We start from the raw sequence: 26,767 nt of genomic DNA on the forward strand, positions 1-26,767 counted from the left end.
CGGACGATCACTGGTCACTGCAGAGTCACTGTGAAGACAAAAGCAGTTTGCCTTGTTTAAATTTGCATCCCAATTTTCTACTACAGCAGCTGAAAACAGCAAAATACAAAGTAAATACAACAGTGAATGCACAAAAGCAGCTGCACAAAATATCAATACAGTCAATAAAACTGATTAAAAATAGCTGCCCGTTGGCCCAACGTTTACATTTGCAGTGCTGTCCCCACGAGGGTCTGAGGCCAAAGGGAGGCGGCAGCAGGAGGAGGAGGCAATGGGAGCAAGAGCCCAAGGGCTCAGCCACGGAGCACACCTGCCCCTCAGCCTACCCTCCCTCATAGGGTTGTTGTGAGAATGAAATGGGATAATCCCCTCGCCTCAGCAGGCCACTGTGATCTCTTGGGTGTAAGCTATGCTGAGCCCCAATGTTTACTTTTTGCAGGGGGTGCATGATGGTACAGACAGAGCAAGCAGGGCTGGGCCATGGAAACCACAGGAGGGGAGAGGGCTTGGCTCCCGCTTGCTGGACAAGATGGGCCACTGGCTGCCATGATCCGGCAGGCTCTTCTTGTGTTCTTATGAAGACTTGGGTTCAATCTCAGTGCAGACATATCCAGCCCACTGTTCTCCTGACACAGATAGAGGCTAAATAAATGGAAGGATGCACATTCAGAAATGGGTGGCCCACTACGCAGCTGGTACTTTGCACTGGGCTTGCAAAGGGCACCTCTTCTGAGTCACTCCTATTTCTGGGGGATCCTCCAGATTTCCTTTTGTGTTGCGTTTCTAGGCAAAGGTCTGCCCTTTAAAGCACATTGAGGTGCTTTCCCCCCCCCTTTCCCCTTTTCTTTTTTCTTTTCTTTCTTTCTTTTGCCTTTGCCTTCTTTGCCCTTTCTCTGCAAAACCCCACTCTGTTGCAAACCTGAATTCAGTGTTCAAGAGTGGGTTTTCCTGGGGAAAGTGGCAGTGATGGGGAAGCACTCAGTGTGGGGCAAAAGGTAAGTATGGATGAGCTCTGGATCTCACACTGCTCATCTTCCTTCCGAGGAACCAAACAATCCTCTGCTTTTCTCTCGTCCTCCTCCTCCTGGCCTCTCCATGCAAAGCATCTGCTACCAGCAAATCCACATCCAGAAATTTGCACAGCCCCTGCCTGCCTGCCTGCCTGCCTGCCTGATCTGTGCCAGAGAGAACAGAAAGGAAACTCTCAAGTGCAGGAAGGTGCCTCATCAGTTTCCTTGTACAAGAGCACCATCTACTGTTTGACCAGTCTTTTTGAAATTTTGTTTTAGACCAGTATAAAGTTGTCTGATCATAGTTACTGACATATAGGAATAGAAGCATCACCCAAAGTCTATTATTATTATTATTATTATTATTATTATTATTATTAAAAATAATTTTATTGAACAACAAAAACAGACAACACACACAAAGAAAAAAACAAGCAATAAAGAATTATCCCTTCCCAACCTGTGAATCCAGGGGCAAAAATTGTAATTGTAAAACTTGGGTGTATATGACTGATGCCATTCCCCTCTGGACTCGCTGCAGAACAAGATACTTAAAAGCTGTCACCTTTTAAGCATTGTGTCCAGCTGAAGGGAAGTCATAGCACTGCTCGGTTCTGCCTTGCTCAAACCCCAGCTGGAGTCCTGTGTCGAGTTCTGGGCACCACAATTTAAGAAGGATGTTGACAAGCTGGAAGGTGTGTGGAGGAGGACAACCAAGATGATCAAGGGGTGTGGAAACCAAGCCTTACAAGGAGTGCTTGAAGGAGCTGAGTATGTTTAGTCTGGAAAAGAGGAGACTGAGAGCCATCTTCAAATATCTCAAGGGCTTTCTTATGGAAAAGGGAACAAGTTTGTTTTCTCCTGCTCTGGAGGCTAGGACCAAAACCAATTGTTTCAAGTTACAAGAAAGGAGATTCCAAACTGCTGAATCTGACCAAAGGCCCATCTAGGGCTGCATCCAGATCCCTTGAGGCTGTCTTATTACAAAGGTCTAGAGTTACACGGCCATCCTCATGGAGGTGGACCAAAGAAGCGGCTCTTCAACAGAAGAGCACATCTGAGTGCAGGAGCTCCAGAGGGTCCAAGGCCCCAGAAATATCAGCTTCTCTCCAGAGTCCATCCCAGCAGCACAGACAGAGTTTGTATTGCAGCACAGTCCAGAATCCACAGCATCTTATCATAGCCATATAAGCCACATATGGTCCAGAAACACTCATGACAGCGCAGCCCCCCAGGGGCAAGACCACCAGGAGGCATAATGAAGTATAGGGGCCTTCAACAGGGAGGCAGAGATGGCATTGTCTCTTGCAAGAAGGAGACCAGATATACTATGGTCTCCTAGACCACAGCTGAACCCCAACTAGTGGCAGAGAAGGAGCAGTAGGGATTGTTACTCACAAGCAGCCCACTGACTCTGGGTCCGTAGACCCTGATCTGCTGCTCTGCAGTCTAGCCCTGGAGCTCTTTGCTCTCCAGGATTGGGGGTGGCAGCTCCCACTCCCACCTGCCCTCAGAGGTTCTTCCTCAGTTGTCCAAGTGTGACACCATTATAATTAGCTTTCATTATTATTAAGTTACAATCATAGCCTGGCTCGTAACCCTTTTCTTTAAGATCCATGTTTATTTTGGGCATGTGGCCTGATACATCAAGAGACCTGTTGCCTGCCTTGGACCTAGTCACTGCCAGGGCCGGTTTCCTCAGGCAACCACCATGTATGCCAGTCACATGTGTTGGCAGAGCTCAAGGTCCATCAGAAGGGCCCAGGTAGCAGCAGCCTTCAATAGATGGGGAGACTGAATGGGATTCAGCTGGTCTACTCTCCTGCAGACGGGTTGGCCTCAGGACCACATTGTATGGGAGGTGGGCTTGCCCTTTCCTTTCTCTAGTCACAGTGAGAATTCATCATGTGTGCCTTCAGTTGGTTGGGATAAATGAGTCTCAAAACCCACTAGAACTAGAGGAAGTGGTTTTCCTGAGTTGTGGGCAGAGGCACCATCTTCTTTACATGATTGGGGGGCTCTGTACAATGCTCTGATGTCACGCGCATGACGTCATGACATGGGGCAGAGCCAAATGTGGCGGCTGCTTGGCCCCAGCAGCTCCTTCCGCCCATGTGCTCCTGCTTGGCTCGTCCACACCAGGCCACACGGAAGCTGCAAGCAAGAGGGGGAGGAGAGATGGGCAGCGGTGGGTGCAGGTGGGGTGGGAAAAGTACTGAGGGGGCTGGGTCCCAGAGGAAAAAAAATCGGGGGGGGCAAAGTACCCGAGTCCCATAGAGTTGGCACATATAGTTGAGAGTTTTAGTTCCTCTTTCCCCTTTTTCCTTCTGCTGTAGCAAATAGAGGTCCCGTCTGAGCCTTACAGCTGTGCCTGTCTTCCTTGAGGTGAGGAAAGGGCCTTCTTGGCAACACTAGTGACACCTTGTGAGCCTGCACATGTTCTGCACATGCTCAAAACATCTCTCCCTATATTAGGACAAAAGGGGCCCATTTATTTCAGCATCCTGTTCGCACAGTGGCCAACCCGAGGCTTCTTCTGGGAAGCCTACAAGCATGACATGAATGCAACAATGGTCCCCACACTTGCCATTCCTAGCGATGGACACCCAGGAGTATTCACTGCCTCCAGGTGCAGAGGTATGGAGGCTGATCTGAGGGATGTTACCTATTTCTGTAAGTATATTACAGATATAAGCATATATGGAATTGTAATTAACTTTCATAATGATATAGTGTACCTTTTCTTTTTCTTTTCTTTTCTTCAATTAAACTGTTCTTAAAAAATAAAAATGATTTTTTTTTTAGCGCCAGGTGTCCCCCATCTTGTATATGTGCAACTAGTTATTCCTGCTGAAGTTTGTCACTAATGAAATTCATTTTGTTAGTTTTGGCTTCATTCTCCAGTCTGTTAAGTCATCTTGAAGTCTGATTCTGTCTTCTGAGACATTAGCTACCCCTCCCAGTTTGGTGTCATCTACAAATTGGATGAGCATCCCCTCAATTCCTTTGTGCAAGTCGTTTATAAAGACATTGAACAACAACACACCCAGGACAGAACTCTGCCCCCCCCCCGGTCTCTTCTTTCCAGGATGATGAGGACCTATTAGTGAGCCCTCTTCTGGTTCGGCCAGTCAACCAGCTACAAATCCACCTGAGTTTCCTCACCCCATGCTGGGTCTCAGTAGTCACAGCATCCTTTTCCAATTGCTCAGAGTCTTACTGTTAACTTATCTGTTGTAGGACCTATCCTGGTATCAATGTCAAACTCACCTGGGTCTTCTCCCCCCCACCCTTTTTTTTGAAGATGGGGACAACATTTGCCCACCTCCAGTCTGCAGAGACCTCACCTGTTCTCCAAGAATTCTCAAAGCCAAGAGGCTCCGAGATTACATCCTCAAACTCTTTAGTACCCTTGGGTGCAGCAAATCAGGCCCTGGAGATTTGAATTCATTTAAAGTAGCTAAGTGTTCTCTTACCACCTATTTCCCTGTCTTGGGATGCAGCTCCTTCCTGGCATCATTAATTCTGTTATCAGCAGGTTGGGCACTGCTTTCCTTTGGGGTGAAGTAGGTGCTGGGTTCTTCAACAACTCTGAGGTGGATGCCAGTTTCTGTTTTGTCTACAAGGCCCAGAACTTTGTTTCTCGTCATCATGTGGCTCAGTTCCTCAGACTCCCTTCCAGCGAAAGTTAGTTCAGGCACAAGGCTGAACTAGTTCAGGCACTAGAGATTCCATTGTGAAGACAAGTGCAAAGGCAGCCTTCCCCTTCTCTGCAGTCTCCTCGCTCTTTGTGTCCAGGGTCATCCCAAAGCCCAGCTGCCTCCCTAGACACTCTCCTGAAACTAATATATTCCCATTGGTGGTCTTAAATGTTTTTTAGCAAAGTGTTCCTCAAGTTGTTGGTTTTTTTTAAGCATCCTGTACTGTCTTGCTTTTACTTCTTTTGCCAAAGTTTGTGTGCCTTTTTGTTCTCTTCACTTGGACATGACTTATTTTTGAATGAAGCCTTCTTGCCTCTAAGAGTGCTTTTGACTCTGATTGTTAACCATACCAATGTCCTCTTGGTACCTTTCCTTTGTAGTACCTTTCCTGATCTGAGCTTCTAATCCTGTGTTTTTAAACAACTCTCAAGCATCTTGAAGAGATTTGACCCTCTTGACTTTGCCTTTCAACTTCCTTTTTTAAGCAATACTCTCATGTTGGGCAAACTACAAGAAAGAAGATTCCACCTAAACATTAGGAAGAACTTGGAATTTGCTGCCAAGGAGTGTGGTGGAGTCTCCTTCTTTGGAGGTCTTTATGCGGAGGCTTGACAGCCATCTGTCAGGAATGCTTTGATGGTGTTTCCTGCTTGGCAGGGGGTTGGACTGGATGGCCCTTGGGGTCTCTTCCAACTCTAGGATTCTATAAGTATCCTTCTTTCAAGTTAACTGGTCAACTCTGTTGATTTTCCTGGCAATCGTCCACTTACCTATAGATTAAATCTGGTAACACGATGGTCACCACTCCCAATTGGTTCAACCACGTCTCACAGTAGATCCTGGGCACGAAGTGCAGTGCCAATGCCACCTAGTCAGCTCCATGGCCAACTGTTCTAGGCCACAGTCATTTAGGGTACCTAGAACTTTTACTTCTTTGTCGAGACTGCAACACACGCATAGCCAGTGTATGTGAGGGTAACCAATGTCAGCCATTACTGTCATTTGTTCCCCTCAATTCTTCTCAACAATCAGCTCTGGAGATCCTGGCCCCATTTAATGCCAAGGCCTTGAAAACTGCTAGAAGCATTAGGAGACGTAAGCCAGGAGCCATCTGTGTGGGGTAAGAAACTCCTGTGTTTGATTGGCATTTAAAAGAGACAGAAAGCACCATTTGTATAACTGATTTCTGTGTCCATTTCATTTCTCATTGCCTCAGAAAATGAAGCTAGTAATTAAGATACAATTTTGATCATGCTTAATAAACTTTGGTGTCTTTTATTACATTTCACATGTGTGAGAGACTATTAAAGACACCCTTAGGTAACTCAGACAGCTAATTTTGTTACTAAAAAAAAAATATCTGTTTTACATTCTTTGCAATAAAATGTAATTGCATTTTCTTTTGCCTGTGCCTAGAATATGTCTCACAGACATCAGCAGAGGAAGCTGCTTTCTGGATAAAATTACTTCCATCCCACTAGCCCAGCATTTTACAGGAATTGCTACTTTAAAATATAGGTTCAAAAATATCACATGTTCCCACAGAAACAGTGAGAGCAAGTCAAGGGCTTCTGAATGAGCAAGGAACCAGGGAACAACTCCAGCAACAACATTGTGACAGGGCAAGACGTAGCCCTTTGAAAACCCACCAGGCAACTGGGGGCAGGTGTTTGAATGTGAGGGAATTTCCCTAGGAGCTTGGGGGCTGGAAGGTGTCTGAACTTGTCCCCAACAGGAGCGGGGGATGTTGAGGGAGCAGCTAGCCCAAGGATGGAGAGCCTTCAGTTCACCAGGCTGTTTTTGCCAAACCATGGCCACCTGCCCCACATCTGACACCACGTGTGGGACAGGCACGGGTGCAGTTCCAAGGGAACCATTCAGAGCTTGAAGTGAGCTCTCCACAGTCCCTTTGCAAATGGGATTCATTGACAGACAGCGCTTGCGAAGGCAGACTTCCCATGCCAACCCATCCATTGCTTTTGTTCATTTGCAGGCACAATTTCGTGAACAAGCATCATCATCATCACCACACCCCACCCCCTCCTGGCACTCCAAGTGCCCTTGAGTGTGCCAGGGGCCAGAGTAGCTGCCCTTGCGAAAACAGCAGGCAGCTGCCAGTTCCCCCTTGGTCAACCTGGGGCTACAACATAATTTCCCAGCAGAAAGCACCCCCTGGAAGTCTGAGTGGGAGTGGGAGCAGGCTGCTGGGCTAATGCCCTCCTCCCAAGAGGGGGAACAACATCTGCCTGGCATCCTATTCAATGGCAGAGTTCGAGGGGAGACATCAACCCCTCGTGCATCTTGGACAAGGAAGCCCATGCTGAGTCAGAAGGAGGGGATAAGGGAAGGGGTGGGCCCCACAGAGTCGAGGTGTAGGACAGTCGTGGCTGCCACTCCCCACTTTCAGCCAAAGTTCCCCCACCCCCCTTTCCACACTGCAGGGGAAGCCAAGAGCCAGGACTGGGGGCCTGACGGCCGGTTATGTCGGACAAGGAACACAGGAGCTGAGAGTTCTCATGCTTTAATAGACACAAAGGAAATCACAAAGGAGGCGGCCAAATGCCTTAGGAATTGCAATAAAAATATGAAATTCTTTTTACATGGTAAACTTCATAATATAAAAAGTTTAATGCTGTCTGGAAACGGGAGTTTTAATTTACAAAAAAGTCCATATAGGCCAAACATGGCAAACGCTGCATAAAGATCAGAGTGCAGAGGACCAGCCAGCTTTGGACAGGCAGGGAGGCAGCATGTGTCTTTGTGTGTGTGTGTGCCAGGATCCTCCCCACATCCCTGGGAACAAGAGCTCCACCTCACAAGATCACGTGACCAAGGAGCAGAGCAGATAGACCACAAGGCTCCCAATGGACACAAGCAGGTTGGGGGAGGGAGGGGGCTTTGGAAACCACCATCCCCCCCCCCCGCCCGGACCTTTCAGTTCTCCAGCATGACCCTAGATTGGGCAAGGGCCTTGGCGCAGGAGGGGAGCGGGCAGCATGCACTGGCCAGCTCTGGGCCCCACGAGACCCAAGCCCAGGTGGCTCAGGGACCTCTGCAGCCTGGAGTGAAATGGAAGGGCCCTCTCTTGGCGGGGGGGGGGGGGGGTCTGTGAGTGGGGGGGGGGTACTTGTACGTGGCATCACACCAAACGCTTATTGCTCACTGTGAGAAGCAGTGTTGTCACTCAGACATGCACAAACACAACAAGGAGGACGACGAACGAGGAGGGGCTCCACAGGGGACAGATTCCTGGGGTGAAGAGATATGGTGCTTCCTGAATTTCCCCATATAAGTGACAAACCTGGTCGATTCCTCCTCACGGGGAGCAGAGGAGTGAGGTGACAGCCAGGGTGGGGGCAGAGGGGTGAGACTTTGCTAAACGTGGAAACTGAGGCCAAAGGAGCCCTGCAAGGAGCCCGTCTTCCCTCCTCAAGGGCAGAACCGGCACTCTGGGAAGGCTGGAGGCTGCAGCGCCTGGCACCACCAGGAAGCGGGCGGAGGAGAGCGGCGGCCCATGAAAGCACCATTGCTTAGACGTCTGCCTAAGAAGCAGGGAAGGAAGGAAGCACAGAAGCTCTGCAGGAAACCTCCTGCAGCTGCCTGCAGAGTGGCTTTGCATAGGGTAGACGAAGACCAATGGGTGCTCCTGAGAGCTCGCACCTGCAAGGGAAGAGGCTGGGCCTTGGGGGGCAGGCCCACCACACCCAGCAGCCAATGGGCAGGACTCCCAAGGGCCACTTCCTTCAAAGGTTGGGTTCCCACTGATGGGCAAGCGGCCTGCTGGGGTCTGCCCTGTCTTTCCACTCTATGGCTTCCGCCTGCGTCTCCTGGCCTGGACGAAGGCCCTCCCCTCGCAGCTGCATAGCTTGGAAATGCTAAGAAAGAAAACAAAAGGAAGAAAGAAAGGAGAGGAACCCCAACACTTGCTCCCCCTGTGCCGGCAAGCTGGGCAACTCCTGGCAACCCCCGCACCACGGCACCTCTGCCTTCAGAAACCCAAAGCCCCTGACAGAGTAATTGGGGTGTTGGGGGAGGAAGGTGGGGAGAGCAGGGGGACCTCTCCTTTGTGCTTGGGATGCGGAGCCTGGTGTCTGACCCAAATCAGGTGAGCAAAGAAAAGCCCCAGGAGGAGGCAAGGTGGCTGCTTCTTTCTGGCGAAGGGAGGCAGGAGGCCTGGTGCCAGGTGGGGTGCCCTGGACCTCCAGGCCAGCAGTTGCCCCACCCGGAACCTGAGTCGCGTCATTGTTTGCAAAGGACAGAGCCTGCTGTGGTTTGACTCCAGCACCCAAGGGATCCTCCTGCCTGTCCCAGCCAGACAAGGTCTCTAGGCGGGGTCTGGTCATCCCAGAGACAGACCCCTTCTCCTCCTGCCCACAAGACCACACTTGCATCTCCCAGAAAAGGGCAGTGCCAACCCACTTCTAGAAACCCACCTCCCCAGAAGCATCAAAAGAGGGGCTTGTACCTCTTCACCACAGAAAGTTGTGTGTGAATCTTGCCTGCTAAAACACCCTCCTCCCACTCCAGTCCTTGGTGACTCTGGATGCTGGTATCCAGCACCCGGGGGGGGGGCGCTGAGAGGAGGCAAGCTGCCAGCTGGCCCTGATCCACAGCTCTGGCCTCTGCCTAGGCAGCTCACTGAACACCTGGATCCACCTCTGCCCGCCCCTCCCAGCTCGTTGCCCGAGTTTCTGCCTCATCCAAGGAAATGGGCGAGGACAGGGCCCACGGCTCGTGGCCAGCAGAGCAGGTCGCCAGGGGGCTCAGCACTTGGAGGAGGGGAAGAACCGTCCTGGCGACAAGAACTTGTAGCCATTCCCAGAGGGCAGCCGTGCGGGGCGCCCAAGGCCTGGGGTGCTGGTGGGGCGTGGGGCCTGTGCCGGGGGGGCCAGGGGGCTGGTGTGTCCATTGGGGGCGCCCCTCTGAGGGGAAGAAAGTGGCCGAGGGGCAGATAAGTCCTTCAGCTCTAGTTTGTCGGCCCCTTCCTCCTTGCCGTGCCGCGGAGACAAGTTCAGCAAGCTGAGGACATCCCTCCTCCCTGAGGAGCTGCGGAAGATCTTGAGGGGGCCCGTGGGGTGCTGAGGGGCATTTTGCCAGAACATCTTTAGGTTGTGGATGGCCTGCACCTTCTCATCGATGGCGGCCATCTTGAGCTTGTCGAGGGAGGGGGCGTCGGCAGGGCTGGAGCGGGCAGAGCTGGCGGAAGAGTAGGAGAGAGCCGGTGAGGGGGTGCTGCCTGCCGGGGAGTGGTGCCCTGAGCTCGGGGAGGCGTTCCTGGGCGATTTGGAAATGTGGGTGCTGTAGGGGGAGCTGGGGTATTTGAGCCGGAAGGGTGAGGACGGCAGAGGCTGCTGCTCCCCAGGCAGGAACACCCCCCGAGGCTCAGAGCTGGGGGATGGCTGGCTGCTGTGGGGGCCAGCCCCTTCCTCTCGGTTGGATGCCTCGGAGGTTGTGGGGCTGCTGTAGCCAGAGCTGACTTTCTGCAGGGAGGAGCTCCTGGCGGGGGGCTTTGGCCGGAGGGGGGCAGGGGAGGCCTGGCCCTTGTGGCCGGAGCACTGAGGCCTGCTGAAGGCGCTGGTCTCTGAGGAGCGGAAGGAGGAGGCGCGCCCAGTGGGCAGCAGGGGGGCTCTGGGGAGGGGGTCCAGGCTGCTGCGCTGCAGCTGCTCCACGGCCAGGAGGTGGCTCTGCGTCTCCTCCAGGATCTTCTGGGCCAGCTCGCCAGGGTCCAGCGGTGCCGCGTTCTCCTCCTGGGACTTGACAGTGCTGTCTGTCTCAGTGCTGGACTGGTCCGACTCACCAGTGTCCGAACTGGCCAGTTTCCCAACTTTTTGGAAAGGGGAGTTCGGGCTGGGAATAAGAGCCATCTTCACAGGGGAGTTGGGAGAGCTGACACTCCCCTTGGAACTGACCGAGACCACCACACCTCTGCCTTTACGAGTCCGGGAGGGATTGTGGTCAGGGGAAAAGCGCCCCTGCCTGCTGTCCTGGTAGGTCGCCAGAGGCTCGTTGCTGATGATGGAGAAGCCTTCATACTCCTCCTCGTCTTCCTCCTCCTTGCTGGGGACAGCACTGCCTGGAGGTGACAGCTGTCCGTGGGGCAGGGCAGCCCTTTGGGGATAGGTGTTCTTGGGCCTCTCAGGGTCCAGGCGCCCCCTGGAGCCACCCCCTTCCGCCATGCCACACTCAGGCTTGGAAGCAAAGCTGATGGAAGACGTGATGGAGTTGAGGCTGTAGACTGAGATGGCGTCGGAGCCCAGGCTGTCAGGGCATGTTGGGGAGAAGGGTGGGTTCTGGTAGCCCAGCGGCCCAGGATTGGAGATGGACTGAGCAGAAGCCAGTGACTCGAGGGAGGAGGAGCTGTCCAGGCTGAGTCGTTTGGGGAGCTCCGTGGAGTCTAGAGAAAGCAGAGAGGGGCCATGAAAGCCGAGGAGGCAGCAGGGGTGCTCCTGGGGCCCCAGAGAGGGACAGCCTCAAGCGCTCTTACTGGGGTTGACCCACTGGAGCCAAACTGCTCACCACTCAGGGACCCCCGGATGGCCACATGCTGCTGGCTAGCACCCTCCCCACACCCCTCCTTTGAGGATTTGGTGCCAGTATCTCCAGCTGCTGCCGCTTGTCCTGCCAGCCACCCAGGCATGGTTGCCATTTGCCAAAAAGACCAGGCGTCGTTCCAGAGCAACAGCTGAGCAAAGGAGCAGTGGCACCCAGCCCTCCTTTCCCAGCCCCTTGGTGCCCCCCGCCCAATCACTTTGGTAGCTGCTGGAGGACATTCCCCATGCAGGAGGCTTGTGTTCCCACGCCCACCGTCCCAGCCATGAGGCGCCCCTTTCCCAGGCAGAAGCCTCACCAAAAAGCGAGAGAAGCGTCTGCAGAGCAAAGTGCATCGTCCGGCGGCTGGCCTGCTTGCCTGTCTTCAGGATCACCTCCTCCTGGCCAACTTCACACAGGTCGAAGCCTGCAAGCAAGACGCGGCTTAAGGCAGGGAGCCCACTGGGCAGCCCCTGGAGCAGGAGGACCTGTCCTGCCCTCCCTCCCGGCTGGCACCCCAAAGACACACACCCTGCCTTACCTAGAGCTGCCAGGAACTCGTGGCAGCCTGGCAGTCGCCAAAGCTGGACGCTGATGGAGACCTGGATGGGGGCCAAGGAGAAATCTTGCTCCTTCTCTCCCACCTGGAGCTGCACCAGGACTTGATGGAGCTGGAGCGCAGGAGGAGGAGGAGGAAGAGGAAGGAGAAGCAGTTAGAGGCAGGCCAACCCAGCTTGGCCCTTCTCCCCCTCCCCTGCCCCCTTCCTCTCTGGAGGCCAGCCAAGGGAGGAGCAGGAGGAAGGAAACAGCAAGGAAAGTGCTGCTCCAGGGAACATGGTGGAAAGCAAGGCTGCTGCTGAAAAGGACACAAAAGAGGGAGGCAGAAGGCGGCCCCCCACAACCCCAGAACTCAGGTGCAGGATGGGAAAGAGGGCTGAAGGGAGGGCTCTGATACTCACCATTCCTACCATATTTTTAACAGCCTTTTGGAAGCAGAAAGGAGAAGGGAGAGAGAGGGAGAGAGAGAGAGAGGTGTTTAGAGCCAGGAGAGGGTGTGCTCAGATAGCACCCTTTGCAGCACGGTGGGCGTCAGGCAGCGCTCCTTGTCTAGCCCCAGTGATCACCGCCAGAGCGGCCTCCGGGGGGGGACGACGACACACCACTCACCCGGCTGATGAGCTGCTCTCCCGTCTCAGAGGCGGTGATGAGCTTGCAGAGGGCTTGGAGAGCAGCATTGGGCAAACCTGCCATGGAGAGAGGCAGAGAGGCCCCATCACCCTGGGGGAAAGCCCTGCCCTCACCCCCACCCCAGGCCCAGGGTGCCCCAGAGGGGCCCAGAGGCTGCCCTGCCCAGCCTCTGCCCAAGTCTCACCCAGCAGGGATTGGAGTGTGGTGCTGCACTGCTGGAGACGGTCTCCGGGGTCTGCGGTGGGAAAGAAGACAGCTGCGGGGAGCCCGCTGGCCGGGGGATCCAGCCGGAAGCCCACCGCGGTCAGCAGAGCCTGCCAGCCTGGGATCCCGCCCACTTTGTTCTCCACACTCTGCTGGGAGGTGTACATGGAGTTGTGCTGCCCGCTGTGGATCCGTTGCAGGGACTTCTCAACCTATGCGCAAAGTAGAGCATGTGAGCTCCCTCCCGCCTCACTCCCTGCCCCATCCCAAGCTAGAGGGAGGCTCCTGAGGGGTCCCACATCCGGCGAGAGCCCCCAGGGAAGCTCAAGGCTTGAGGGGAGCACAGCTGGCCCCTTCCTTGCCACTTGTCTCGCCACCCACATGCTCAGCTCCTCTGAGGCAGAAGCTGCACCCTCACCAGGTGGAGTAGGACCCGCAGGGCATCGCGCGCCCGCTCTGGGTGCTGCAGGATGTCGGTCAGGGCTTGGCCAACCAGAGAGGAAGGACTGTTCAGTTTCACGTCGCTCCCAATCAGCATGAAGCCTGCAGCGGGGACAAGTCTCACTCTCAGGGCCTGCCCAAGGCATTTTGGCACCCGAGGCAAACCACAAAATGCTGCCCGCTCCTGCCAGGGAACAAAGGGGGAGTGAAGGTGATCTGCTTTGGGAACAAGGTGAGGGCTATAAAATCACTTGAAGTGGGAATCAGAGGGCATTGTAGGGGCAAGAGAGGCCCACTTTGAATCACGCCAGGCCGGTGCTTAGACTTAGAGACCCCTGCCATTTCTTCCCAAGGGGTGCAAGGAGACTAGCGGCCCCTCCTATTCGCCAAGAGGCCACTTCAAGGCGGCATGGGTGCTGCTGCTGCTGCTGCGGTGGCAGATCCAACCTCCAAGGAATGTGCCATCGTTACCATTCCTTGGAGGTGAGATCTGCTGTACCTGTGGATCCTGCCACCTGAGGCAGTTTCCTCACCTGCAAGGGCAGGGCAGGGGGAGCACCCAGCCCCCCAAGCTGTGCCAGCGCCACCTTCTGCCCGTGTCATTCACAGCCGCAGTGACCTCCTGGTCTGGGGTGGGCGCCACGTTCAGGAGCCTTCCTCACCTGCCCAGTTGGAGGGGTGGGCAAACTGCTTGCTGCTCTGCACCATCTTCATGGCCTCCCCCAGTGCCGCGCTGGCCTTGAGGCCGCCAAGCAGCGCCGTGTAGAAGCTGTGGATAAACAGCTTGGAGGCGGCCGTGGGCACCGGCCAGAGGGAGACCAGGACGCAGTGGGCGCCAGCCGCCAGGAAGGCCCTCGTCAGCCCAATCACACCGTCAGCCGTGACCTTGCCGTTGGACTCCTGGTAGGAGCCCAGCACCACGAGCTTGAGAGGCAAGCGCAGGTCCAGCACGTCGGCTGCCGTGAGCAGAAACTCCTGGAGGGGCGGGCAGTCTGAGATGCTCTCTGCGTCGCTGGTGTCGTCCTGCATGCGCAGAGACTCCGGGATGGTGTAGGAGTTGCCGAAGGCACCTTTGCTGCCGGCCGCCAGGCTCTCGGCGTTGGGTGTCAGGACCAGGGCGGCCAGCTTCCACGAGATGTGGGTGGCGAAGTGGGCGCACTCTGCCTGGGCCAGGGCGCTCATCACCCGCTCCTTGGTGGCCATGCTGCCCACCAGGGGCTGGCAGCCCAGCAGCTCCGCGACTGCATAGGCCTCCTCCTCGGCAGAGGGCATGGGCCCCCACAGCCAGCGGTCCATCACCGAGGGGGGCAGTTTGGGGTTGCCGATGACAGCGGCCATGGCAGGGGAGCTGCCGTACGCCGAGGGGCTCTTCTTGGCCTGGCTCTGGAAGGGCAGAAGGAGAGGCTGTGTCACCTTCCCCAGGGTTCGACTGCTCACACCAGCGGGCCCTGCACAGGGAACGCCTGACCACGGGGCCACCCCTGCTGGCCGGAGGGCCAACTCCCTCCCAGCTGGGCACTTGCACCCTCTACATGCTGCTGTGGCCTGGCAGGTCCTTGGTTGGTGCCGTTGGCTGGCCTGCTCTTTCTTAGGGGCATGGGCAGTTGCATGCAGGCATGGCATGGCGCAGCAAAGTAGGCCAGGGAGCTGTGGGGTGGAAGGAGGAAGAACAGGGGGGCAGACCCAGGGCTTTACCTTCCTGCCACTGCAACAAAAGTGGCTGGGGGGGGGGGTGTCTTGGAGGGTCACAAGAGGGAGGCAGGGGTGGGGGGTAGGACTCCCTGCCGCTATGGGACAGCAACAGGGGCGGCTCTGCCCCCCTAGCTTCCCAGGGCCCAGAGGACACAGAGGAGAAGTGGGGCCCAGGCAGCCTACCTTGGCGCTGGGGTTCAGGGCGCGGAGGGAGGGCACTGCAATGAGGCTGAAGCGCTCGTACAGGTACTCGTTGGAGGAGCTGCCCTTGAGGAGAGCAAAAGGGATGAGGTAGAGCTCCCCTTCCAGCACCAGGACCAGCTGCCGGTGGCGGCCGACCGGCCCACTGGAGTGCATCAGGCCCTTGGAGGGAGGGGGGAGGGAGAGAGAGGTGAGGGGGGGGGAGAGGAGATCTTTTTGGAACACACACACACACAGGAACACACCTGCCCTTCCTCCCAAAGGTGCCTGGGGTGGCACAAAACAAACAAAAGCCATTCAGAATTATTAAAACCAACAAGAACAATTAAAACAGCACCCTCACAGCCAAGTTCCACAACTGCCAAGCTGAGCTGCATTTTCCTCCTGCACATGCCCCCGCCACTGCCACCCACAGAGCCCAGCTGCCCACAACAGAGCAAGGCCTTGCAAGGGGAGAGCGGACCCAGGTCAGTGGCTAACGAAAGACCCCAAGTCTGGGAGAAGAAGTTCTGGGGAGAGACGCAGAGCCACCCGCTTCTCCTGCCTGCCTGCCTGCCTAGGTTTCTCTCGCAAGCAGCTGAACCAGGACTCTGCCTGACAAGCCGCCGCCGCCACAGCAGGTGCCCGGGAGGAGGAAGGCAGGAAAGACTTCAGCTGGTGACCAACTAGGTTTCATTTACCCTCACATCAGGCCAAAGAGGAGGAATCCCAGAAAGGGAAGCTACCCCACCTCCTCACCCCACCAGGACCCTCTTGCAACCCCCCAACCTCCCCCCCCCACGCAGCAGCACCCAGCAGTGTCCAGAGGGTCCTTGCTATCCCAAGGGAGGCACTGTCCAGGACTTACCCCTTCCATGGGCCCAATCAGCAGGTCATAGAGGGAGCGCAGGGGGGACTTGCTGAAGGAGCTGAGCCGGCGGGGCAAGGAGGAAGAGGAGGAAGAGGAGGAGGCTTCCTTGGCTGGGGACGCTGGGCCTCCTCCGCTGAAGAGGCTGTTCATGCTCTGGCAGCTCCTGTGGAGAGCAGGGAGAGGGAAAGAGTGGCAGGTCTAGAACCCCAACCCCTCCAAGCTCCAGCTCCTGCCGAGTCTTGCACACACACCCCAAAAGCCCCACAGAAGTGGAGGGCTCTGCAGCCCCTCCTGAGGTGTCCATTGGCACTGACTGGAATACAACAGGAGGCAGAGGCTGGGGGGCAGATCAACCCAGTGCCAGGACTCTGTGGCACCTGCTTCTTCTCCAGAAGTTAGCCCATGCCCCACAGCATTCACACAATTTCCACGGGGTAACATTTTGCAACTGAGCACAAGTGGCTGAGTGAAGCAGCCAGCCGCCAGCTTTGACTTGGGGAGAATGGCATGGGTCCACTTCAACAACAGCTGAAGCCCCAGTTGGTGGAAACCTGCAGGATGCAGATCCCTTCAGTCTGCCCCACAAGCTGAGCGACCTTGCTGGCAGGGGGCAGGGTCCATCTCCTAAGCCCTGGATGGAGACGGGGCACTGGGCACTGCCCAGTGAGGCTCCCTCTCCCTCTGCTGCTCTCCCTGCATCTCCTTTCCCAAAGGGCCCAGACTTCATGGCTGCTCACCACACGGAGAGGAGTTTGAGATGCAATAGGAGGAAGCAGCATAGGCTCTGGACAGCCAGCAGGGGGCAGCAGCTCTCCACCCTCCTGCCTTGTTTGTGAGACCAAGAATTTATCCCAGGGACAGGTTGGGGGGGGGGGGCACAGCTTAATGAAGAGCAAGGCAAGCACCCTCTTCCAGGTGCTGCTTCCCTCCCCACCCACTGTTTTGGTGCTGCCTTGGGACTCTCCCCAGCCTGCCCCCTTTGGTTCTGGCTGTATCCAGCAACTAAGCCACAGTACAAAGGTATAATCCCCCCCAATCGCTCTGCCTCTGCTCCCCACCCAGAAGAGAATGAAGAGGCTCCTCATGGCACCCCCAACCCCCAGTGCAACAGAACTGCTCCCTCCAGGAAAGCAGCAGGTCCAGCTCAGGACCCCACGAACCCTGGACATGCTGCTGGTAAAACGACTGCATTTTGTTTTGCCGTTTTGGGTTTTTTTCTGTTGTGAACTGCCCTGGGATTAATAACAACAACAACATTGTTGTAAGAATGTTTATTTTTTACGTTTTTAATCTTTAAACATTTACAGTACTTCATTTTTGTATGGTAACACTGTGAGTCTACAAACTATTTCTAAACCAGATAAGAAACCTTCTTCCATTTTACTGATGGTTTCTGTTCCCCTTATTCTTCCAACCTCAAAACCTTGGAGCTGCCGCCGAAGTTCCTTCAGACGCAGCTGCTCTGTCTCAAACACTTGGATATATTGTTAATTACCATTTGAACAGAATGAAGCCTTTTATGGGTAGATCACAACTTTCGCTGATTTAACTTTTTGGACCCTGGAGGCTGGGAGGGAGGGTGGGTCAGAAGGAAAATGAATTGATACGGATTTATATATATTAGTAACTTTGCATCAAGGTAACATTTCTCTACGTAGTTGTGTATTTTGTAATATTATTTTGTTTAAGTTGTCTGTTGTTGCTTCAGTTTTTTGCACTCTAGTCAGAAATATTTTTAATATATTAAGAAATTAAATAACCGATCAATCAACTTTCACAATCATAGCTTTACACGGATTGTCAAAAAATAAATAAATTCTTAGCAATCCCAGCAGCCACTGCAAGAGAGTTGTGGTGTGGCTGGAGAGTCGGAGGAGTGTGGTGGAGCTTACAGTGAGTTGCAGACTGCAGAAGGGCCCCAAAATGCAAGACATCACCATTAACCACTCCTGGGAGAGGGCCTTCTTGGTGGCAGCTGCTCCTAGACTTTGGAACTCCCTCCCTAGAGAAGCTAGACTGGCTCCTTCCCTGCTGCTCTTGCACCGGCTAGTAAAGACCTTGTTCCAACAGGTTTTTGAGAACTGACTGCTTCCAGTTAAAGGGCTGGTGCGATGCTGTGTAATTAACAGTATGTTTTTAATCAATTTTTTAATGTATTATATATAAACTCTAACAACGTTCAATTGGTTTTAATGACTGCTTTTCTCCCTATGTTTTTAGCTGTTCTTATTTTTATCTGTAAACTGCCTTTGGTCCCACAAATAAGTATAACAGGAACCACAACCACAACCGAAAAACAGAGAGAGGTACCATGGTGGCTGTGCAGGACTGCTTGAGGGATGGCAGGCCCATGTGGACGGCGGCAGGCAGGTTTGGCTGGAATGAGTCCAGCGTAAGTGCCATCGAGGTGCGTGAGAAGCAGATCTGAGGGGCTGTGGCAGCAAACCCACCACTCCCTGCAAAGGTGCCCAGACAGGCATGGGACAAGGCTTTGATGAAGACAGAGAAGGCACTGAACTTGTGGCTGGAAGACACGAGCCAAAAATGCGCTCCTATGGATGGCAGTGCCTTGTGGCAAAAGGCTCTCAGCCTCCATGAACACTTACTTCCAATCTTCCACCACAGATGCAGACTGGCCTGCCAAGGACTTTGAAGGCAGCCCCTGTTGCCTTAACAGCTTTAAGCATCGCTTGAGCCTGAAAAATGTCTGCACAACTGGGGTAGCTGCATCTGCAGACAAAGAGGCTGTGAAAGCGTACCCTGAGCAGCTAAAGGGCGTATCTTCCAGAGCAAGTCTTCAATGCAGACAAGACAAGGCTCTTCTGGAAGAAAAAGAATCTCCTTCTTGTGCTTTGGCAATCCAACAAAGTAACTGGGTAACTTCTTCATCCTATCTGGCCTGGCTCCACAAGTGCTTCATTCCAGAAGTGCGGCATTGCCTCAAGGAGGAGGACCTGGAGGTCAAACAGCCCCTGCTTGAGGATGATGTTCCTGGGCACCGCAAGGCACTCCGCTGAGCACACAGCGAGGCTGAGGTTGTCTCTCTCCTCCGGCCAATGAGACCTCCCTCATCCAGATGGGATTGCTGCTTCCAAGTCTGCTTACACAAAGCTCACCTTCTGCTGGATGATCAACACAACTGATGCTGATCCAGATCTTGATCTCATGGCTCGCTGCAAGTCCATCAACATTGCCCATTGCATTACTTACATCAAAGAGGCCATGGATGCAGTCACACCTGAAACAGTGAGCGCACACTGGAGGAACTTGTGGAAGGAATGCACACACATTTCAAGGGATTTCCAGGTGGAGGACACTGTGCAGATGGCCAGGTGATGGCTTCTTGGCCTCATCCAGGGAGAAGTGGAAGGGCTAACTGAGCACCAACAGGCATCAACTGTTGAGGAGCAAGAGGAACCGGTCAGATCAGGTTCAGAATGCGAGGATGAGGTTGAGGATGGTGAGCAGGATGGGCCAACATGTGGGAATCTTCAGAAATTTTCTCACCTCTTCAAAGTCATAATGTACACAAATGATCTGACTTGCAGCGTTTGACCCCCTCCATGGAATGCAGCCTGAAGATAATCCGTGGGATTGCATACTAGGAAATGTTTGACAAACTCAAGAGACAACAGCGGCAGTTACCAATCCCCACGTTCCTGGTCAAGAACCCAGCAGCACCAACACCAAATGAGCCCATGCAACCCACCTCTGGATCTGAACCACAGCCAAGCACTTTTTCTGGCTATCAGTCAACCCCACTCGCCTTCCTATCACCCCCTGAAGCAACATCCAGCGGAGGAGGAGGAGGAGGAAGACTAAGAGACACATTCACTGATAAGTGCAGCTATTTCTTTTCTTTTTTACTGTTTTCTAGGCTTTATATGATTTTGCATATACACACAATAGCCAGGAACATTACCCTTGTGTAAGAGGTTATTTATGGTATATCTCTAAGTTTCATACATATACTAAATGGTTCAGTCTTAAAGTAGTGAAGAAAGCTTACCTTGTTTTTGTTTTTGTTTTTTGTTTGTTTTTAAGCAAAGATTGCACTGTATATGTCCAATAACTGTCTAAAGTAACTGATGTTCCTGAATGGGCTGGAATGAGGGGGAAAGCGCAGTCCCCACCCATATGGCCTCCAAAAAAAAACAAACACCAGGTGGTTTTACTTTTCTGCCCAAGCAATGTCTGAATGCTGCTTCTGCCCGCACCCTGGACAGAGAAACGGTGGCAATACCCAATGGGGGTCTCAGCAGGTGGAAACCAAGAGGCTAGAGAGAAGGAGGGTGGCTGGAGAGAGCCCCACAAGGGCCCCGGGGCTCTCCTCTTTCCTTCACCCTACCTGTTGAAGAGGTTGTTCCTGCTAACCATCCTCAGGAAGCCAGTGGGATCTGAGGTGGAGTCCAGTTTGTGGCTCATCTCCTCAAACTGCTGGTCCATGATGTCTCCTGCCTCACTCTCAGTTTCGCTGCTGGCTGAGGCTCTGGCAGAAGAACAAGAGGCAGGGATGTCAGCAGGAACTGAGAGAACACGGGGGGGGGGAGGGGGGAATCTGTGGTCCCAGCACCAAGCAGGGCCCAGAGGAACAAAAGGAACAGCTGTAGTGAGATTTTGCTTTTCAAATTCCAGCTTGCTCCCTGCTCCCCCCCAAAAAAGCATGATGCTTTCAATCAGTCACAATTCAACCCCCCCCCTTCAGCACATTTGGGGTAATTTCAACTGCAGCTGCCCTCCTCAGAATGCAGCTGGCTTGACCGTCTTCATTTGGCCAGTACAGATCTATTAACAGAGCCCATCTGCATGCTACTCTGCTCCCAACACAGATTTCAGGGCAGCCAACACTCCTGGGGGGTGGGGGGGCTCAGAGGTCTGGCCTGGCCCTCCCTGGGCAGGGGCTGCTCCCACCGCTACTGGCATGACTGGGGAGCAGCAGAGCCATGAGCCCCCAGGAGCAGAGAACTAGGAGGCACATTGCAGGGGGGGGGGGAATCTTCCTGCTGCTGCCAGAAAGCTCACCAAGCCTTTGACTGGTAGGAAAGAACAGGGTGGGGGCTGAGTGAGGACAAGTGGCTTGGAAGGGAGCTTCTGCCTCTGCTGCAAAAGGGAGGCAGATCTGTACCTCCCTCCTTTCCCTCTTTGGCTGGCCACGGAGAGCCCTAAGCCACTTCTGCTGCCCCCGATGAAGGGGACGGGGTGGGGAATGCAGCTGGCTCAAAGGCCTACGGATGCCAAGGCAGCAACCTTCGCAGGCAGGCAGAGGCTCAGGATGGAGCAGGATCCAAAGAGATTTTCCTGCTCTCCACAGGACAGGAAGGCTCTGCAAGGACCAGGCTGCAGCCTCTGCAGCTGTGAGGAAAGGAATCCCATTCACACTATGCTGACAAATGTCCCCAATTGCCAGGAATCCTCCAAAGCAGCCTGCCTCCCTCCCTCCCTGGTGGAATACCAGTCGTGTTCCTGGGCTCCCTTGGCTCAAATCCTCACAGGCAGCCCCAGGACCTCTTGACGCACCTGCTAGAGAACTGCCTCAGACAGGAACAATCCCCTCTGAGCCCGCAAAGGGAAGGGGCATTCTCCTGGGCGGCGGCTGCCGGGAGAAAGCTGCCCCCTCTTCTTCTCTGTGGTTCCTCTGCCCCTCAAGCCCCCCCCCACTTACCGCAAGTAGTAAGAGTCCACGCCCAGCGCTTCCCGCACACTGGAGCTGAGGTGCTCCAGAGCAGAGCTGGTGACTGCCTGGAGGCTGGCGGTGTTCTCCTGGAAGTCTCCGGAACCCTCGGCTGGGCCCTCGCCCAGGTAGCATTCGTGAAACTTCAAGATCCCTGAAAAGCACAGAGGAGTCCCCACATCAGGAGAGCCATGAGGGGCCAGAACCTCCTCCTCCTCCTCCTCCTCCTCCTCCTCCTCCTCCTCCTCCTCCTCCTCCCAAGACCTGCTAGATGGGCCCTGCTCTGTCTCTGCTGCAACTGGGCAGGCAGAGGGAGATATATATTTGACGAAGATTAATTAAGGGGAGCCTGGGCTCAGGGGCCAGTTGTGTAGCTAGCCCACGGCCTCGAGGTCGCCCCTTTCTTCTGCACCAGGCAGTCAGGGCTGCCTGCCCCCCCCCCCTCTCTCTCCACCCACCTCTCTTTCCAGATGTGCTTTGCAGGCTGATGGGCGGCAACTGTTAAATGATGCCCTGAGAGAGCCTCTGTGATTACAGGCCCCACTTTATTAGATAATGAAGAGCAGCTGTCAGGGGGGGATCCCTTCCCAGAGGGGTGGGGGGGTCCCCTCCCCAGTAATCCTACCACTGAGCCCTCTTCGCTGGCTTGCGACTAGGTGGATAAGGTGCAGAAGGGGAGGGGGGCTGCCCACCCCTGCTCTGCCGAACCCACTTCAGGGAAGCACAAAGCAGAGAGGTGTCATGAAGCTCTTGCTGCTCAGCTGCTGGGCTCAGACTGTCCCTAGCAGCCACCCTGGGCAAGGGAGGGCAGCAAGGGGAGCAGCCAGACCCTTCAGCCAGGAGGCAGAGCAGGGCACCCCTCCCTCGGCTCTGCTCCTGGGTCTGAGCAGCCAAGGGCTCCTGCAGGCTCCCTCTCTCCGGATTCCCCTCACAAATTTGCCCCCTGACACAACAACCAGGGGCTCCCCTGGCCCTTCCTTCCTCCTCTGCCCGCCAGTGGGGCAGATCAGCGGCAAGGAGGAGGCAGTCACAATTCACCACACAGAGAACCCCTGCGCCTGCCCCTCGCTGGGTGAGCCCAGGACACCACTTGAGGGGGAACCTGAGCACACGGGTGCCTACACGGGAGGAGAAAGGGAGGCCTTGAGTCGGCAAAGGTGTGTGTGGGGGGGTGGAATTCTCCTGGGAACAGGCAGTTGCCCCATGGTGTGCTTCCCTCACCTCTGTGGCATCCCGGAGGGGAGAAGCAACCCTCCTTGGCTGCTATCCCTACTCAAGACGGCTGCCCCCAGCCTCAAAGGGCACCCCCAGGAACCTCCTTCCACCCAGCCCTGCCAAAAGAAAGCTGAGCTCCTCTGAGCAAAGACCTAGGAGGCCCTAGGACTGGGTGATATAGCGTCCAAAACCGATTCAAAGTCCATATTGTGATATCCGTTGCATAATTTCAAACCTGGCAATATATCACAAATCTTGATGTGTTTTTGCGTGCGCTATGCAAAAATCCCAATGCAAGGTAAACCATGAAGCCAGCCAATGCCTCTCCATAGCTCCATCCTTATTTCAGATATCGTGATATATTGGTATATTGTGATGTTTAGTTGGTGGTATCTTCTTCTTCTTCGGTGATACTCATAGCTGAGTAAGATTGTCTTTCATGAACACTGTCTTAACAGTGGGTCTGTAAGTGACTGTGGAGGTCAATTCTGGCTCCACACTTCCTTCCACAGTGGGGACATTGGTTTCCAGGTGGGAGTTGATCACGGTGAGGGTTTGCCAAGTGTGGCTTCCTCTTTTGTCCTGAGTTCGAGCGTCTTCAAAGTCCATGACACCTTTGGTAGAGGCTGTTCTCCAACTGGAGTGCTCACAGGCCAGTGTTTCCCAGTTGTCAGTGTTTATACTACATTTTCAAAGATTTGCCTTGAGACAGTCTTTAAACTTCTTGTGTTGACCACCAGCATTACGCTTTCCATTTTTAAGTTTGGAATAGAGAAGTTGCTTTGGAAGACGATAATCAGCATCCACACAACATGACCAGTCCAACAAAGTTGATGTTGAAGAATCACTGCTTCAGCACTGGTGAGCTTTGCTTCTTCTAGTACACCAAAGTGCTGCACCAACAAACACAAAACAATCCCCTCTGAAGCGGCACAAATCCAACTCAATGGTGTAATGTTGGAAAGTGTCGATCACTTCTCCTACCTGGGCAGTTATCTATTGATGCCAAAATCCAGCATCGCCTGAGCTCTGCAAGTGCGGCTTTCTGCCAACTGAAGTGCAGTGTGTTTGAACTGGTGATGTATCACGATGTTGAAAAGCAGATATATCGCCCAGCCCTACCTGGCACTCCCCCCCCCCGCCCCTGTGACTTACCTGCCCCAGGAGCCAGGAGCCAGCTGTAAAGGTGCCCTGCAGCCAAGGAATAGTACAGAACCAGCCCCCGCTGCCCGTTCACCACTTCCAGGACCTGATCGACCGTCACGGGGGAATAGGGGTCCGACTCCTGCTGGCCTGTCTGGCGCTCCACCAGCAGGTCAGCAAAGGCTCTTGTGCGGCCTCTCTCCGCCACGGCCAGAGCCTCGTCGTGGTGCCCTGTGGGGAGGAAGGAGGCGGAGCCACACGTGAGGCTCATGCTGCCGGGGGAGGGGTATCCCGGAGCAATGCACCTGCCTGACACGCTTGTGGCAGAGATGCTTAAGGAAACAAGAGGGTAAAGAGAAACCTGCCCTCCCCACCCACGGCACTGCTAAATCTGCAGCACTCCCCCCCAGGCCCATGGCAGGAAGATCTGTCCCAAATGCCCCCCTCCCCCAGGTGCTGCCCTCTCTTACCTAGACTCACCAGCACCCGCTGTAGGGCCTGGTAGGAGGACGTCTGGAGGTCGAAGAGGGAGAGCTTGTAGTCTGTGCTGAGCTGCACCTCGTGCCGGATGGTCTCAAAGAGAGCAGAAGCCCGGTAGAGCTGTGGGGCAAGGGGGAGGGGCGGCCCATCAAGCGGGGGCAGAATCCTGAAGCTCGGCTGAGCTGCCCAAACCAGGACTGCCAAGAGCGGATGGGGCCCCACAGAGCACGGCCCATGGATCATCTGGGATCACCTGCAGGGGCTCGGAGACCTCCTCCCCCACTCCCTGGTGCTCACCTGGTGCTGAGCCTCCTCCAGATTCCCACTAGCCCAGAGCGAGAGGCCCAGGCCGTGCCGGATCCTGGCTTCATCCTCCCTGCGGCCCAGCTGCTCCGCCAGCCTCAGCCCTGCAGGAGAAAGGGAAGGGCAGGGTGAGCCTCGTCCGTCCCCCCCCCCCCCCGCTGCAGAAGCCCCAGGAGCTGTGGGGCTCTGCTCTCTGACTCATGCAGATTCTTCAACCAGCCAGATCTGGAAGCCACCCTCCTTACTTGGCCCCTGCAGCCCCCTTGGCCCAGCTGGCCTCTCAGTAACTGGGAACCTGCCCCTCCCTCTTGCCAGGCCACAAGCGGTGGGGGCCCCAAGAGCCAGAGGAGGAGGAGGAGGAGGAGGAGGAGGAACACAGTATGCAAGAGGTGCCCACAAATCCTGGGTTCCAGCTCCAGGCATGAGGCAGAAAAATGCCCCCGCCCCTCAGGACACCCAGGAGCCAGGCAAGTGCTCCATGGAGAACAAGACCCTGCCCAAGCACTTCCACACTGCCTCCTGGGCAGGGAATCAACTCAGGACTCCCACATGGAGGCTCCAGAGATATGCTCCTCTATAGCAAGCAGTTGCTCAGACTGTCTTGCACCTTCCCCTTCCCTCCCTTCCCTCCGTGTCACACCCCTCCCTCTGTCTACAGCGAGCCCCAAGGGACCCCCTGCCTGTTATGAGGAGCAAACGCTGGGTCTGGGAGTGCGAGGAGCTGGCAGGTTGTCAGAAGAAACACTGTCAGGGGGTCTCTGTGGTGAAGCTGCTAAGCCTGACTCCTGCCTTTGGTCTGTGCTGGGGCACCTGTTTGTTTCCTCCTTTTCCTCCTCCTCCAAGCTCCCAGGCTCCAGTAGCTCCCAGCTCTTCCCCTCCTCTGGGGTGTCCCCGGTTGTCCACCACCAGGAGCCCAGATCCAAACCCTCTTCCTCTGCGCTTTCCTTGCATCCTGCCCCAAAATTGACTCTGGGGAGGTCAGGAGACACCCTCACACACACACACATCAGCAAGCCAGCTGAAATGCTGGTCCTGATGGTACAGCTGCCACAGTACGATGCTGAGCTCCTCCTCTGCTGCCTCTTCCTCCCCACTGCTGACGCCTCTGCATCCAGCCTGGGTTTCTCAAAGGAGCTCCCTGGGACACATGCAGGCTATGGAGGGACTGCCCACAAGGCCTTGGTTCTCCTGAATATTTCCAGATTTCGAATGCAGAGTCTGCCTCAAGGCAGCCTGGCCGTGTTGCCCCCCCTCCCCGCTTGCTCACCTTCCTGCAGGTACATCACGGCTTGGGAGTAGTTCTGGAGGGCGTGGTGGGTCCTGCCCAGGCTGCTGTAGGAGGCAGTTTTAGCCACCAGGTCATTCATCTGGGCCGCGATGCTCAGATGCTGCTCCTGGTAGACCACTGCTCTCTCGTAGGTACCAAGGGACTCGTAGGTTAGGCCCAGGTTGCCATAGGCCCGGCCCTGGCAGGCCGCGTTGTGGGTCTCCTCGGCGATCTGGAGGTCCAGCTGGTGGTACTGCAGGGCCGTGTCATATTCGGCCATCTGTTGGTAGATGCTGCCCAAGCCGCAGGCGGCGCTGCCCTCCAGGGCCTGATCCTTCATCTCCCGTGCGATGCCCAGCTGGCGCTCCAGGCAGGAGATGGCCTGCTCCGAGTTGCCCAGCTGGCTGTGCAGGGCGCCCAGCTCCCCGTAGGCCTGGGCCTTGTCAAACGCCTCCCCAAGCTCGTGAGCTACCACCAGCCTCTTCTCAAAGCACACCAGGGCCTGCTGCAAGCTCCCCATTGCCCTGGAGGGGAGGGGAGGGGAGGGGGGAACACAGCCAGCATTACTCTCACAGAGGCTATGGGAAGGACGCTGCCAGGGGCAGGCGGCTTCTGTGCCAGCCTCCTCCCGCCCGCCTTTGAGCCCTGAAATCCACCCCTTGGGCTCCACGGCAACGGAGGAAGGCAGCTCCTTTCTTTCTGTGGAACAGGGCAGGGACCACAAATCTGCTGGGCCCTCCCCTCCATCCCATTCCGCGGCCATCCTCCGGAAAGGCCACATCATCGTCTTCTTGTGCTCCCCCCCCCTTCTCTCTCACACACACAGGCATATGCCCAGAGACTTCCCCCCTCCCCTGACCCCTAACAGGGGAG

General features: G+C 55.2%; 1 protein-coding gene across 4 annotated transcripts in view; it reads right to left on the reverse strand.

The window, feature by feature from the left end:
- Positions 1-7,818: 7,818 nt before the first annotated feature.
- TTC28 (tetratricopeptide repeat domain 28) overlaps positions 7,819-26,767 on the reverse strand; it is a 102,060-nt gene continuing 83,111 nt past the window's right edge. For 2 of the 4 annotated variants that reach the window (XM_033174546.1, XM_033174549.1), the window contains 16 exons: positions 25,895-26,418; positions 24,622-24,731; positions 24,315-24,444; positions 23,857-24,075; positions 21,478-21,640; positions 20,164-20,304; positions 15,813-15,978; positions 14,948-15,127; positions 13,735-14,455; positions 13,050-13,174; positions 12,612-12,843; positions 12,407-12,483; positions 12,199-12,222; positions 11,781-11,910; positions 11,559-11,666; positions 7,819-11,105 (listed from right to left, as the gene is read on the reverse strand). In XM_033174546.1, coding sequence (XP_033030437.1) covers positions 9,475-11,105; positions 11,559-11,666; positions 11,781-11,910; positions 12,199-12,222; positions 12,407-12,483; positions 12,612-12,843; positions 13,050-13,174; positions 13,735-14,455; positions 14,948-15,127; positions 15,813-15,978; positions 20,164-20,304; positions 21,478-21,640; positions 23,857-24,075; positions 24,315-24,444; positions 24,622-24,731; positions 25,895-26,418 — 4,681 coding nt within the window. In that variant the 3' untranslated portion in view covers positions 7,819-9,474. The remainder of the gene's footprint in view (positions 11,106-11,558; positions 11,667-11,780; positions 11,911-12,198; positions 12,223-12,406; positions 12,484-12,611; positions 12,844-13,049; positions 13,175-13,734; positions 14,456-14,947; positions 15,128-15,812; positions 15,979-20,163; positions 20,305-21,477; positions 21,641-23,856; positions 24,076-24,314; positions 24,445-24,621; positions 24,732-25,894; positions 26,419-26,767) is intronic. The other 2 variants (XM_033174547.1, XM_033174548.1) reach the window with 2 other exon arrangements.

The sequence above is a fragment of the Lacerta agilis genome, chromosome 17 (genome assembly GCF_009819535.1).
Source record: "Lacerta agilis isolate rLacAgi1 chromosome 17, rLacAgi1.pri, whole genome shotgun sequence".
NCBI lineage: Eukaryota > Metazoa > Chordata > Lepidosauria > Squamata > Lacertidae > Lacerta > Lacerta agilis.